This window comes from Erigeron canadensis, chromosome 2 (assembly GCF_010389155.1).
Source record: "Erigeron canadensis isolate Cc75 chromosome 2, C_canadensis_v1, whole genome shotgun sequence".
NCBI classification, from domain to species: Eukaryota; Viridiplantae; Streptophyta; class Magnoliopsida; order Asterales; family Asteraceae; genus Erigeron; species Erigeron canadensis.
Window position 1 is genome coordinate 26,162,175 of NC_057762.1, and position 13,411 is coordinate 26,175,585.

Genomic DNA, 13,411 nt, shown 5'->3' on the forward strand with positions numbered 1-13,411 from the left:
GTTTATGTGTTAAAATAATAATAAGTTGGAGTGTTTAAATAGAAAAAAAAAATTAGCCGTTAGAAAAAAAGAAAAAACAAAACAAAATCGAAGTATTCGTTGCTTTGGGTCCACTTCGCGCGTCTTCAAGAGTCCCCCGGAGGACTAAGTGGGGGGACGCACCGTTTTGGACGCTCGGTGCCAATAACGTCCGTCGTCCTTTTTGGCGAGGACTCCCCTCGAACGCTCCTATAAGCTGGGTCTTATTGTTAATTTGCTGCTTGTTTTCAACTTGGTTTCAAAAGGAGAACACGTATAGCTTGGTTGGTATTTTAAATTTTAATCCAACGTTCACACAAAAAATTGATCACCTTATAGGAGGATCATAAAGAGAAAGTGATGATAATACATCTTTTTTATAGCCATTGACACTAATTCCCCATGTATATATACTAATATACATCCAACAAAAATGACATTATGGGAGTTGTTTGTATTTGTTCATCTAAGTTTATCCTTACAGACGAAATATACAAATACTTAAACATATATATTTCTATAGCTTACTCGAATGCTAAACAAACAAAAACGAACAGTTAGAAGAACATGATTGTTTTGTTAAGAAAATGACCTCTTTATAACCTAAATATTTTGGAACCACGTTAGTGTGACCGTTACTGATCATCTATCATTCCTGATATGATAATTGACGATAACTGAAATCCCTATGTCTAAGTAAATATATGATGGGCATATTTACTCTTAAAAACGTAGTATATGGTTTCTCATTAGGTGATTGTAACTAAGAGGACTAATGGTACACACATTAAACACCAAAGGGGTTAAATATGTAATTCCTCTCATTATAAATAGAGGGTAATTAACCTTAAGTTAAGGTTAATCCCTACACACATAATACCTTAATCTCCGTGTGTCTCTCCTCTCTAAATTCGTGCATCAAGTTACAGTCGAATTACTCATCCCATTCTTACTCAATCACCTTGTTATGGAAACCCAAAATCAATAGTAATAATGCTTTATGCTCTTACAGGTTCCACATGACGATCTGAGATATTTTATCACTCGAATTGAATCATGTTTATTTCAACAAAATGATCATAACATTCCGGTTATATAATACTACTCCAATAGAATACGTTAATACGAAGTAAATATCATAAATTCATAGATTAATATGAAAATGCAAAATAATATTTGGTTTTAAGTCGGAGCCAACATTTATTAAATATATTCAATTTTTATAATAGGTCAAGTCGTTCAATTGCTTCAGTTCGGCTAACCGTTTTTCTTAGAAAAAAGAAAGTTTTCTTTAGTAAAAAAATCACCCACCTAATTTGTATATTGATGTAATAGAGTTAGTTCAGTCTGGGGTTGCCGAACAGTTTTCATGATACTAATAATTTTAAAATTAAACTACAAATTTCAGTTACTTTATTATGAGATTGTCAATTACCATAAAACTGATTAAATACTTAAAAATAGTATCAAAACTATAAAATTTTATAAAAATTATAGGGTTGCCATAGCCACCCATGATTACCACATAGCTCTTCCACTTAATTCAGACAACTTTGGCTTAGTACCTAATTGACTTGTTAGAGCTCACACACAAACGTGTGCAATAACCACAAACTCAAAAGTTAAGAGGAACAATACCACTTTTAACAACAAATACTAGACTCTACAAACTGAAATTTACTAAATAAGATTACGATACATATCAAGTCATTAAAGTAAGAAGTGTTTGATATATTTAATGTCTTTTTAGTTTATTTGATGGGATCCAATTATTCGAAGGTGATAAAGGTAGAAGTAAAATAGGATGGGGTGGTAATGTGTTGGGTCTATTAAGATGATCTTATTACAATTTGAAATTTACATTCAATTTATTATTTAACGGTAAGTATCATTCAGGGAAGATTATATTATCTTAACTGGTATATCTTATCGCATAGTAATTATTTAAAATTTTTTTTTCAGATGCACATAAACTTTAAGATTTGAACTCATAATCTATATCTATATTTCTATATCTATACTTCCTAATAATAAAAACTAGGTATTCTATTTTTGGAAACTCTTAATCTCTTAAAACATTTATAATATATATCTTTTATCTACTATTCATTAACTCTTTAAACCCCATGAATTATTTTATATCATTTATCTATCTTACTCGTCGTCGTTGTTATTACAAGTCGCTACTACCATTACTGACACCATCGCCGCGGGTATTCATCTAATATATGAATATATGATAAACCTCATAAGGCCATATCTATTTGCGAATTCATCACTTCATTTGCCTTCATTACCATATATAATAAAGGAACTGAATGTTAACAATAGTTTTTTGTCTTTCTCTGTATTTTCAGTATATATAATATGTTTAGCAATTATAATTCAGAAAGCTGAAATGGTGCAATGGTTGAGGCCTTCACCTTTGAAAGGAAATGTGTTGGATTTGAAACCTTTCCCAACCTTTTTTTTTTTAGTAACTTGATCCCCTTCTTTTTCTTTTTTCTTTCTAGCCCCTCATATTTTCTTTTTGAATTTTTCTATCCCCTCAACTTATATATATAAATTTGGTTTTATATAATTAAACCCCAAATTTATTTTTTTTATAATTTTTTTTAGGTTTTTGAATTTCTAAACTTTTATTTTTTGTTTATATCATTTATGTTTTAGGCTTTTGTACTTATTTTAATATTGGGTTTTCTTTTACAATTCTTTAATACTTTGTACCAATTTTATTTTTTTTAAAGGTTTTTTGGTTATTGTTATAACTTTGTACTCTTTTTATTGTAACATTTTGTTTTTTTAACATATTTTTTACGACTTCTTTGTAATTTTATAATTTTTCCTTTCAACATTTTTTAAACCTTTTGCATTCTTTTTAACCGTCACCGTCAAAAACATCCGGCTAGATACGACTATACGCTTCAAGTTGGGCGGCATGTGAACCACCTAGTTTGCACTAAAGGACTAAACTTACAACAAAGTACCTAAACAACCCATGAAAACATATCTAATTTCACAAACCCAATCACATCGATCCACACTTTCTATAATTTATATAAGCGACTCCGTCGTCACATATCAAAAGTCCCACCCGTCTCCCTTTTCCCTGCTTTGGAAAATGGAGGAACACCTCTACAACACAAATTCATAAATACATTTTCATTATCCCAAAATCACACATTTCAAATCACACAATCTTTCAAGAGATAGATTTATAATAGGGGGTTTGAATCTTGAAAATGGACCCAGTTGTGTTAGATAGAATAATAGATAGATTGATTGAAGTCAGATCAACAAAGCCAGGTAAGTTGGTTCAGTTATCTGAAGCTGAAATCAAACAGCTTTGTGTTGCTTCTCGTGATATTTTCATGAAACAACCTAATCTTCTTGAACTTGAAGCCCCCATCAAGATTTGTGGTATTCTTCTTTTTCATAATATATATATATATATATATATATGTTTGTGGGGTTTCTTTTCTTTTGTTTCTATCTAATAAAGTTGTGATTTTTATGATTTTGTGTGACTTTCGGGGTGTGTTTGATGATTTGACTTTTGTGTGTCATGTGATTGTTTGTTAGATTAAGGGTATTGGACTAATTTAGGGGGAGACTTGGGAGGTAATGGGTGATTATAGGAAATGAAAAATAGTGTGTTAAGTATGTAGTAATTGAGTGTATATATATATAATATATATATATATATAGAGAGAGAGAGAGAGAGCGAGAGAGAGAGAGAGAGAGAGAGCGAGAGAGAGAGAGAGACTTTTAATGCATCAAAATGAAGTTTTCAAGTGTTCTCACCTAATGATTAGAGGGCTTTTGAAAGATAATAATACGATTTGTGAAAGTTCTATATATTTATATATCATTATATGGCAGTGATGTTATATTAGAGTTTTTGAAATGTAGCATTACATCAAATAGTCTGAGAATGGTTGATGTTGTATGCCTACATTGTGGTGCTCTATCTTTGGAGATAGAAAAGCAAGGCTTGAAAAAGCCGAGCTCTGGAGCCTGGTGGAACCTTTACTTTTTAAAGAATTATACTGTATGTCTTTTGTAAAACTATGGTGATTATCATTGAAGATGTTTTTGTTTTCATCCTTGAACGAGAAGAAAAAACCTTTTTTATTTATTTATTTGAAACTCCAGTAAAAGCTCACTCTTTAGAGAACCAAAACATTGCTGGTGAAATTTGTTTTTTCTTCTCTGGTTACCTTAGCGGATGAGATGATGACAATTATTTGTTTCTTGGTGGCTTTATTGGTCTTCTAGATAATCTCTTCAATTGCAAAGCTTGTAATGGGTATCGTGACTATTCGTGTTTAAGAGGTTTCTTTTGTGATTCATTTATTTTATTTTGTTCTGTGCCTTGAATTGTTGGATTTTAATACAGCTCATAGTGACATTGGGTAATGTTTTCGGTGGATATTTCAATCCTAGAGAAGTTTGAAAGCCTTTGATCGACATAGTTTAGGTTAGGATCATCACATGTTTATGGTTTTAGATGTATGTGAATGTGTTTTTCTGATTTGTTGAAGCAGTGTTTGTTGGAAACATATAGATGGGTTTCAAGTTTAACTCAACCTTGTGTTCTTGATGAACAACAAATGCACCACACAAAAATAGACTCACATACTCAAAGCCTAAAAACATTTGGATACTCTGAACTAAATTGATATAACCAAAGAAGTAGTTAATTAAAGGCTATAAAGCTTTTATAAATTGATATATCCATTAAATAAAAACATCCAAGAATATAAAACAAATAAGCAAACAAAAGAAATAACTAATGTTTCATCAGATATATATGACAACCCCTGCAATCGGACGATTTTAAATAACTCTTAAGTTAGGAATAAAGTGTTCCTTTCATTTTCTCCACTTTTGCTTCCAAAGAGGGTGAATTGATCTTTATGAAGTGATATTCAAGTCTTCTTTGAGTAGCAGCTACTGCCACAGGTTCAATTACAATACAATCTTTGGCCTTTTCTTTCATTTTAGTGTTCTGTGTAGATGGTGGATTTTCTGTCCGAAGGCGGATTACATGAGACAATTTCAAACCATCCTGTTTGCTGGAGATAGAATATTCTTTTTAATAGTAGCTACCTTTAGAGTTTAATTTTTGCCCTTGCTCTTTTGCCCATTGTAAAACTAAGTACCAATGGTGGATTTCTTGATATCACTCTCTCTGCTAGAGTGATAGAGTAACGATCCTGAATAAAGGTTTTATATGTGCTGAAAACTAGTAAAGATGTTCATAATCTTAATTTAGCACCAACAATTATAGTGGTCTTTCCATATTTTGCATTATGGTTCAAGTCTCTTCATTTTCACTTCTTTTTGGCCTTTTGGATTGTTTCACAACATAAGCTTTTATTTGGGTTGTTTAAAAGTCAAAACGAGAGATGGAAGTTTGACCCGTTTACTTATGGGTGGGTCAATTGGACTTATTTTAATCTCTAATGTGTAAAACAAAAACTAACTAAGTAGAACACAGGTTTTGGTCATCACCTAAAGTGGATATAAAGATATATAACCACCCAATTGATATTAAAGTTAAATTTTTATGTGAGTTATTTTTTGTAATTATATTTGACTCAGCGTTCATCAAAAGTTTAGACTACAGTACACCGAACGTCTCTAGCTGCTCGTTTTACCACCTATAACAAGAGCAATTATTATGAATTATTTTGGTTACTTACATCTCATTTCATTTGCACCATCCCCTCACCTCTTTCACCTTGTGGTTTTAGGTGATATTCATGGACAATATAGTGATCTGTTGCGACTTTTTGAATACGGAGGATTTCCTCCCCAAGCCAATTATCTATTCCTGGGCGACTATGTGGACCGGGGCAAGCAAAGTTTAGAAACAATATGTCTTCTTCTTGCTTACAAAATTAGGTATCCCGAGAACTTTTTTCTTCTAAGAGGAAACCACGAATGTGCTTCCATTAATCGAATCTATGGGTTTTATGATGAATGCAAGAGACGGTTCAATGTGAAGCTATGGAAAGCCTTTACCGAATGCTTTAACTGTTTGCCTGTTGCGGCTCTTGTCGATGACAAGATATTGTGTATGCATGGGGGCTTATCACCTGATCTTTCTGACTTGGACCAAATTAGAAACTTACAGCGACCAACTGCGATTCCTGACACTGGTTTACTTTGTGATTTGTTGTGGTCGGATCCTAGCAAAGATGTTAAAGGATGGGGAATGAATGATAGAGGAGTTTCTTTTACTTTTGGCCCTGATAAGGTGGTGGAGCTTTTAACAAAGCATGATCTTGATCTTGTTTGTCGTGCTCATCAGGTAATAGTCGATCGTTATCTATTAATTGTTTTCTTTCCAAAAACGAATGCAAAACATAACTAGCACAGGGGACAATTTTTAGTTCTCTACACATATATTTGTAACTGTGTCAATTTGGGCTGTTTCTTATATTTGAAGTGTTAAATTGGTTGAGGCAAAGGACTTTAAATAAAGGGAAATGGATCAAATGAGTTGAAAGTCATCTGAATTGTATTCATAATCGTAAAAATATTCCATTTTGTCGTAGTACAATTCAATTTTATCATAAGTTTCATACTTCTAGTTTGTAAGTTTAAAAAAACGGATGAACTATGTGCTTCTGGATGGGCCTAAACTAGCCTACCTTTTTTAATTCGCAAGTGAAGTTAAGTGTATCAACCCAAAACAGTTTTTACCTGTTACCCAACCTGTTTCCCCGGTCCATTTTGCCACCTCTAATGATCAACACTAGCCTAGTTAGTGTCCATTTTGCAAATCCTTAATAAGCAATCTTATGGGTGGACGGGTAATTTTAGCTTTATAGTAGAACCTTGTTATTCTGGGACGTCGGGAAGCGGAAATCATTCTACTTTTAAAGGATATACCTCAATTTGTGATCCTTAGTAAGTTTTGGGGATCTTTAGTCTTAGGTACAAGCATGTATAATGTCTTGAAAATTTGCTAAATGCAAAAAAGTGAATGTAAGACATCTAACGTAAGAAACAAACCTAAATGCATTTTTTCCTTTTTTTCAATCTTTTGACTAGGAAGTTGTTGCATTCATTTGGAAAAGAAGAGGGAACCTTTTTTCGGATTGCTTCTCAAGTTTTGTTCTATATACATGTTTTGCTATCTTGTTCACTAAGACACCAGCCTATATACTGCAGGTTGTGGAGGATGGTTATGAATTCTTTGCAGACAGACAGCTTGTTACCATATTCTCGGCCCCAAATTATTGTGGTGAATTTGATAATGCTGGTGCCTTGATGAGCGTTGATGAGAATCTGATGTGTTCATTTCAGATCCTTAAGCCAGCCGAGAAGAAAAATAAATTTTCGATGTCTACATAGATGTATTTGTTGCGTTGTTTCTACTGCCTATTTTCTGAGGTTAGGTCAATCTTATATCACTCAAGTTCCTAGGTTCCTTCGTTTAACTTCTTGTGATAGAATAGACAGCAAATATATTTTTAACATAAAGATCAGAAAGTACTTTATGTGATTATTAAGGGGTGTTCAGCATTGCATCTAGAAAGTGTTTATATAATTGTTGTGTTTTCAAGTTGCAGTTATAAGTTTCTTGTGTTTGGGATAAGGAAGTACTTTATGTGATTAATTAAGGGTGCTCAGCGTTGCATCTAGAAGTGATTATCTAATTTGTTGCATTTTTCACGTTGCGGTTAATTGGCTTCTACTTTCTAGTGTTTAGATATAAAGGAATAAGTTGGACTGCTAGATTATTTTGAGGTCACTTATATGCATATATTTTAAGAATCGGATATTGCGAAAGAAATGCTCAAACAACTGAGTAAATGATTGTCCCCATCCCAAACTGCAGAAATATGTCAAAAATTTATCTCTTGCAGCCCGTAACTTGTTTTGTCACAGCTGGTTTTAATCATTTAGTATATTAGTTGTTTTAATGATCAGATATATTTCTAACTCTTCCTCTTTGATCTTTTCGCTTGCAGATAGGGAAGAAGTGGGTGATTTCAACTGTCTATTTCGTCAAGCTTAAAAAAGAAACTTGTGAGGCTTCAGCAGAAGAATGTGGAGCAGATGGTTCATGGATCAAGACAATGATGAAAATGTGTTTTTACAGCCATTGTATCGTATGTTTCTATAAATTAGCTTCTTACCCTGTGTTAGTAGTTTGTGTGGAGACATTGTGATTGTTTTGATTGTTTGGAGATTTGCCATCAACTGCAATCGATTTGTATTGGAGATATGTAAACTCAGTTTTAGCTAGACCAGGTTCTGACTGGAAATGGCATTTTAAGTAATCTTGGTTTATTTCATCTTCTTCATGTTCATCGCTTGTGGGTCGGTTATTATATCCGACTGGTGCTTGTGGCGGCGGTAGTAAGTGAGTAGTATAGATAATTAATGTTAGATAATTAATGTAAAAATTGTATTGTAGTTATTTTAGAAGTTAAATGGGGAACACATTTGGTATTTTCATTTCTTGTCTCGAAAAAAGAGGGGAGCTTGATGATTTATACAGCATTATAGATTCTATTATTATTATTATACAGCTTGATGTAAAGAGTATGTACTTCAAATGAAAAGCTATTTTGCTTAGGAGATTTTTATTCTGATGTGTTTTATTAATAATTAAAGTGTTCAAATTCATTTAATTAACATCTTCTATGTTGTTATTCCTATCAATTTTAAAAACTTATTACTTGACGTTCTTTTAATTAAACTTATATTTATTTTTTATTAACGGCCAAAATATTGATATGCTTTCGTACTCTATAGGGAGTGACACATCGGTCAACGACTTTTTCCAACCACTCATTCACCAAGATCAAAGACGGATTCAGGAATTTGATGTAATGGGGCCAAAATATTTTTTTTTATATATATATAACAACCAAATTGACAAAAAATAGTGTAATCGTAAAAAATTTCAATACTGGAAAAAAGAATGGTGAATTACCTACACCTGAAAAATACAACAAAAATAATAAATAAAATAGCTTATCATTTTGATTTTATTAGTAGAAAACACAACAAATAGAACTATAAAAACTTATAATCGAAATGTTAGGTTATCTTTAGGAAACTCATAACGCACAAATGATAACAAAGGCTATATACTTTGCAACATTGAATTATTAATTAAGTTACATGTTTATATACAGTTTAGGTTTTTGTCCCGACCTTTAAAGGTTTCGATAATTTCATATCATTTTTTTTTGAGTGGTGATAAGGAGACCTACTAAGCAGGCCTAAATATTAGCCTAACTCTAAATTTGTTAAGTTCATTATTAACGTAAAATTAATATTATTTTTATTCCAATTTTACCCCATGGTTAATTTAGTGAATTTTATTTCTATTTATCCCCCTTTCATTATTAACTTCTTTTTTGCGGTTCTTCGTTCATAGACAATTGCTTTAAACCTTTTGACATTTTATTATTTGCTATGTATTTTTTTTCATTTTGATAAGCATATAACACCATACATGAAAACAAACATAGCTATAACAATATAACAATAATAATGTAGCACACCTCTAAAAAAAACATAATTAATTTCATTATAGAAACGCTTAGTTAATTGAAAAAAAAAACATTATTAGATATAAGATATGTAGCACACCTTTAAAAAAAACATAATTAATTCATCATATAGAAAATATTAAATATACATCATTATGTCCAATTTAATCTTTGATCAGTTAATAATTTACAGGTTCAAAACTTTTGTACGATTACTACAAAAACATAATTGCGATGAGAAGTAAAATAAAAGAGAAGCAAAAAGATGAACTAATTAACATGGAATACAATATATAAACTGGACCGAAAGCAAAACCAAGATCATAACTATTGGAGTAAAATATATTGTAATAATTATTTTTCAACTTTTTATATGACATAGATCACCAGTTTTAGTTATAATTTACATTAAGGTTAGAATATATTTTTTCTTTTGAATGGTAGAAAAATACTTGCATCAAATAAAGATACGTAAAAGGATTTATAATGTAGGCGTAAGATGACAAAATTGCTTAATGGTACTTTAAAGGGTATATCAATAATTAAACATAATAATTAATGGGCTTTTAGAAAATAATTACAGATGACATTTGTAGATTGTTAGGCTTATTTTTAGGTGTAATATATAGGCCTCCCAATCATTTTTGTTTTTTATTTGTATCTTTTAATTTGCCAATAAGTCAACAAACATAATATTATTTGCATGTAATAAAAAATAATAATATAGCTAATGTTTATCTTAAATTGAATCTATTTATATAGTTCATGTTCAATATTGAGGTCAACAAATAAGAAAAGCCGAATGAATTTTCTATCTGTCTCACGTCGTTATTATGTGAAACCGTTTACTAGATTATAAAGCTATAAAACAACAGTCATATAGATTTATTTTATCCTCCTTTGCTAATATATATTCAAGGTAAAGAGGGCATTCATAAAATTTAGCGAGGGCATTATTGTATTTAGGCCAAGATTAGCTTGAAAACGATTAACATTTCAAGCATCTGAAATTGGTTTGTCGGGGGCATTACCCCCCAGTGGGTTACTGAATTTAAGGTGTAAAAAGTATATTAGAAATTCTCCATCTTTACATTTAAAGGGTTTAAACAAAAAATTTTAATTAAATTTTTTTTTTTTGGTATTTAAATGTTACTCATTATAAATTTATCGATAAAAATGTCTATATTAAAAGTTTTGAAAAGATTGATACAATAGTCGCACATCATGCGTGTAAAAACCTAACTTATATAAAAAATTTACATATCCCTGAATTTTATGATAAGTGTACAACTATTTAATGCACAAAACCCTAACTGTTTTGTGTAATAGTTGGTTCATTAGATAAGTCCAGGATGGTAATGTGAAATATGTTGATGTCGGTTCAATACGAAATATGTTGATGTCGGTTCAATACTAAATATGTTGATGTCAGTTCAATACTATGTATAAAAACTTGATTATGAGGGAAGTAAAGCAGATTTTGAGTTGATAAACAATTTCTTCCTTCTCTGTAAATTCTCTGTATCTACAAACTCTACTGATTCATAGTTTCTATATATTAGATCATAAACCATAATGCACTCAAAACCCTAATTTTATTGATTCGATCATAAACCCTGATACACTTAAAACCACATATTTTTACTAATTTCATCAGAATTTCCATATATTCGATTATAAACCTTAATACACTAAAAACCCTAATTTTATTCATTCGATCATCATCATCATCATCATCATCATCATCATCATCATCATCATCATCATCATCATCATCATCTTTATTTTAATAATTAATCACAATGGAGTATCTACATTTTGAAACGGTACACAAGAAGCCAAAATCAAGAATGAATTACTATTCATGTGGATTTCAATCTGACAATCCAGACTTCAAAAACTTGGTTTCTAAAGCCACCAACCATCATAAAGGAAAAACCCAAGTATCGTGAAAACCTGTAAAAAGCCACATGACGAAAGTCGAATGACGGAACTGTATCGTGAAAACCAAAACGAAGAAGAAAAAAAAATTTGGAAGAAACCAAGGAAAACCCAAGGAAACCAAAATTAAAAACGAAAAAAAAAATTGAATGAAAGTCTGTAATATATTAATTGAAAATCATAAAGGAAAAAAAATCGTGTAAAAAGCTAAGAAAATAATCAAAGTAAAAAAAATTAACTACGAAATTATATATATATATATTATAATATGAAATACGTACTAGCTTACTCCTGGGGGTGGTAAGTGTAAATATCAACCTCATGGATCCTCTTTGCTGGAAGGATCCTATTAGTCAGTTTCACCAATAAATAGTCCTAGATCAGCTCCCTATCAGTTGAATAGAAGTGGTAGCCGCTCGGAATTGAAGCGAGATAAGCATCTTCATCACGGGCCATCGGCATTGTCGACTGGAACTTTACTTCATGGCATCTACGATGAAGTTTAGCAATGGTGAGAGGAATATTAATAAACGCCTTGCGTTTTCTCAGCTCTTGATCATTATTGTTACTCGAAGAAGAGGTATTAGTGGTTGAAGATGAAGTATCCATAATTACGATCCGAAATCACAAGGTTATTTGTCGTCATCCACTATGCTTATAAGTTCCAATTTTGATGTGATTTTAAAAATTTAAATTACATTCAAAACTCTAACTAAATATACATTATTTATAATTATTGTTTATTATAATTTAGATTCAATCATCAATTTATTTTAACCACAATTTATTACATACTCGCGAATCATTTATCAGATGTATTCTAATTTCCTTATGATACAAATCTACAATCCATATAGTTACCATACATCATACCGGTATTAAGACCAGTAAAATAAATACATGTTGTTTTAAAATTAAATTATTTTATTTTGATTTTAGAGTTAATTACAAGATTGGTCCCTATGGTTTGTAGGTTTTAGCAAGGGGGTCCCTATTCGAGAATCGTTGCAACGGGGGTCCCTATTTTTAAATTTTTTTTTGCAAAGTTGGTTCAAGTTTAACGGATCCGTTAAAGATGGTCGTCAAGTATGCACGTGTGCGGGTATTTATGTACTTTCTACCATACATGGACCCCCATTGTTAAAATGAAAAAATCACAGGGAACAATCTTGCAACTAATTAACACCTTGATATTTTTTTGATTTAATTCAAGAGATCGTAACATACAATTATCTGCTCGTTCTCTAATACTAAATTTATGTACACTTTAAAAATTTAATAATAGATATATACCATATATAAATACTTTTATTCTAGAAAACTGATTTATATATAAACTTTTGTTTATAAGCTTAAATAAATAAAAAATTATATGTTAGGAATTTAATATTTATTAAAAAAATTTGAAACGTGACTAGTAAATCTGTTCGAATAATATCAATGGCATATTGGCATGTATGATATTTTAGTTATCTATTCTCGAGTCAAATACACAGAAAGTCAACAACATTTTTTGAACTAAAATGTATTATCAAATAAATGAAAATAAAAAAACTTATAAATTCTAATTTATAAATGTAAAAAAAAGCAAACTAGTAATTTGATATTTGTCTTAAAAAATAAAATCTTTGATATATTATTAGAAAGTAGATATAAGTTATTATGAGAATTGGAGTTTAATCATAAAATGAAGTATTTATAAGTTTTAGAATTTTTAGTGTAAATATATTTTTAGTAATTTAACAATGAATAATCATGAAAAGATAAAAAGTGTTAAAAATTATATTTAAGTTAATTATTTATTAAGATTTATTATTTTATGGAAAAGTTAAAAAGAATTATTTAATAATGAATTTTTAAAATTTGTAAGTTTATAAAACTTTTTCTACAACTATTAATATAATTAATAATTAAAAGTTTTTTAGTTC

At 30.4% G+C, this 13,411-nt stretch overlaps 1 protein-coding gene across 3 annotated transcripts; it reads left to right on the forward strand.

Annotated features, from left to right (window-relative positions):
• The first annotated feature begins 3,073 nt into the window (after positions 1-3,073).
• On the forward strand, positions 3,074-8,333 carry LOC122586629 (serine/threonine-protein phosphatase PP1 isozyme 3). 3 transcript variants are annotated; one of them, XM_043758611.1, is made up of 5 exons: positions 3,075-3,438; positions 5,778-5,928; positions 6,016-6,337; positions 7,204-7,425; positions 8,007-8,333. In XM_043758611.1, exons 1-4 carry the CDS (start codon positions 3,261-3,263, stop codon positions 7,384-7,386), a joined length of 834 nt encoding a protein of 277 aa, XP_043614546.1. In that variant the 5' UTR covers positions 3,075-3,260; the 3' UTR covers positions 7,387-7,425; positions 8,007-8,333. The 3 variants fall into 3 exon arrangements, with proteins under 3 accessions (XP_043614545.1, XP_043614546.1, XP_043614547.1); XM_043758610.1 differs by having other exon boundaries at positions 3,074-3,438; positions 5,778-6,337; XM_043758612.1 differs by having other exon boundaries at positions 3,076-3,324; positions 5,778-6,337.
• The last annotated feature ends 5,078 nt before the right edge of the window (positions 8,334-13,411 follow it).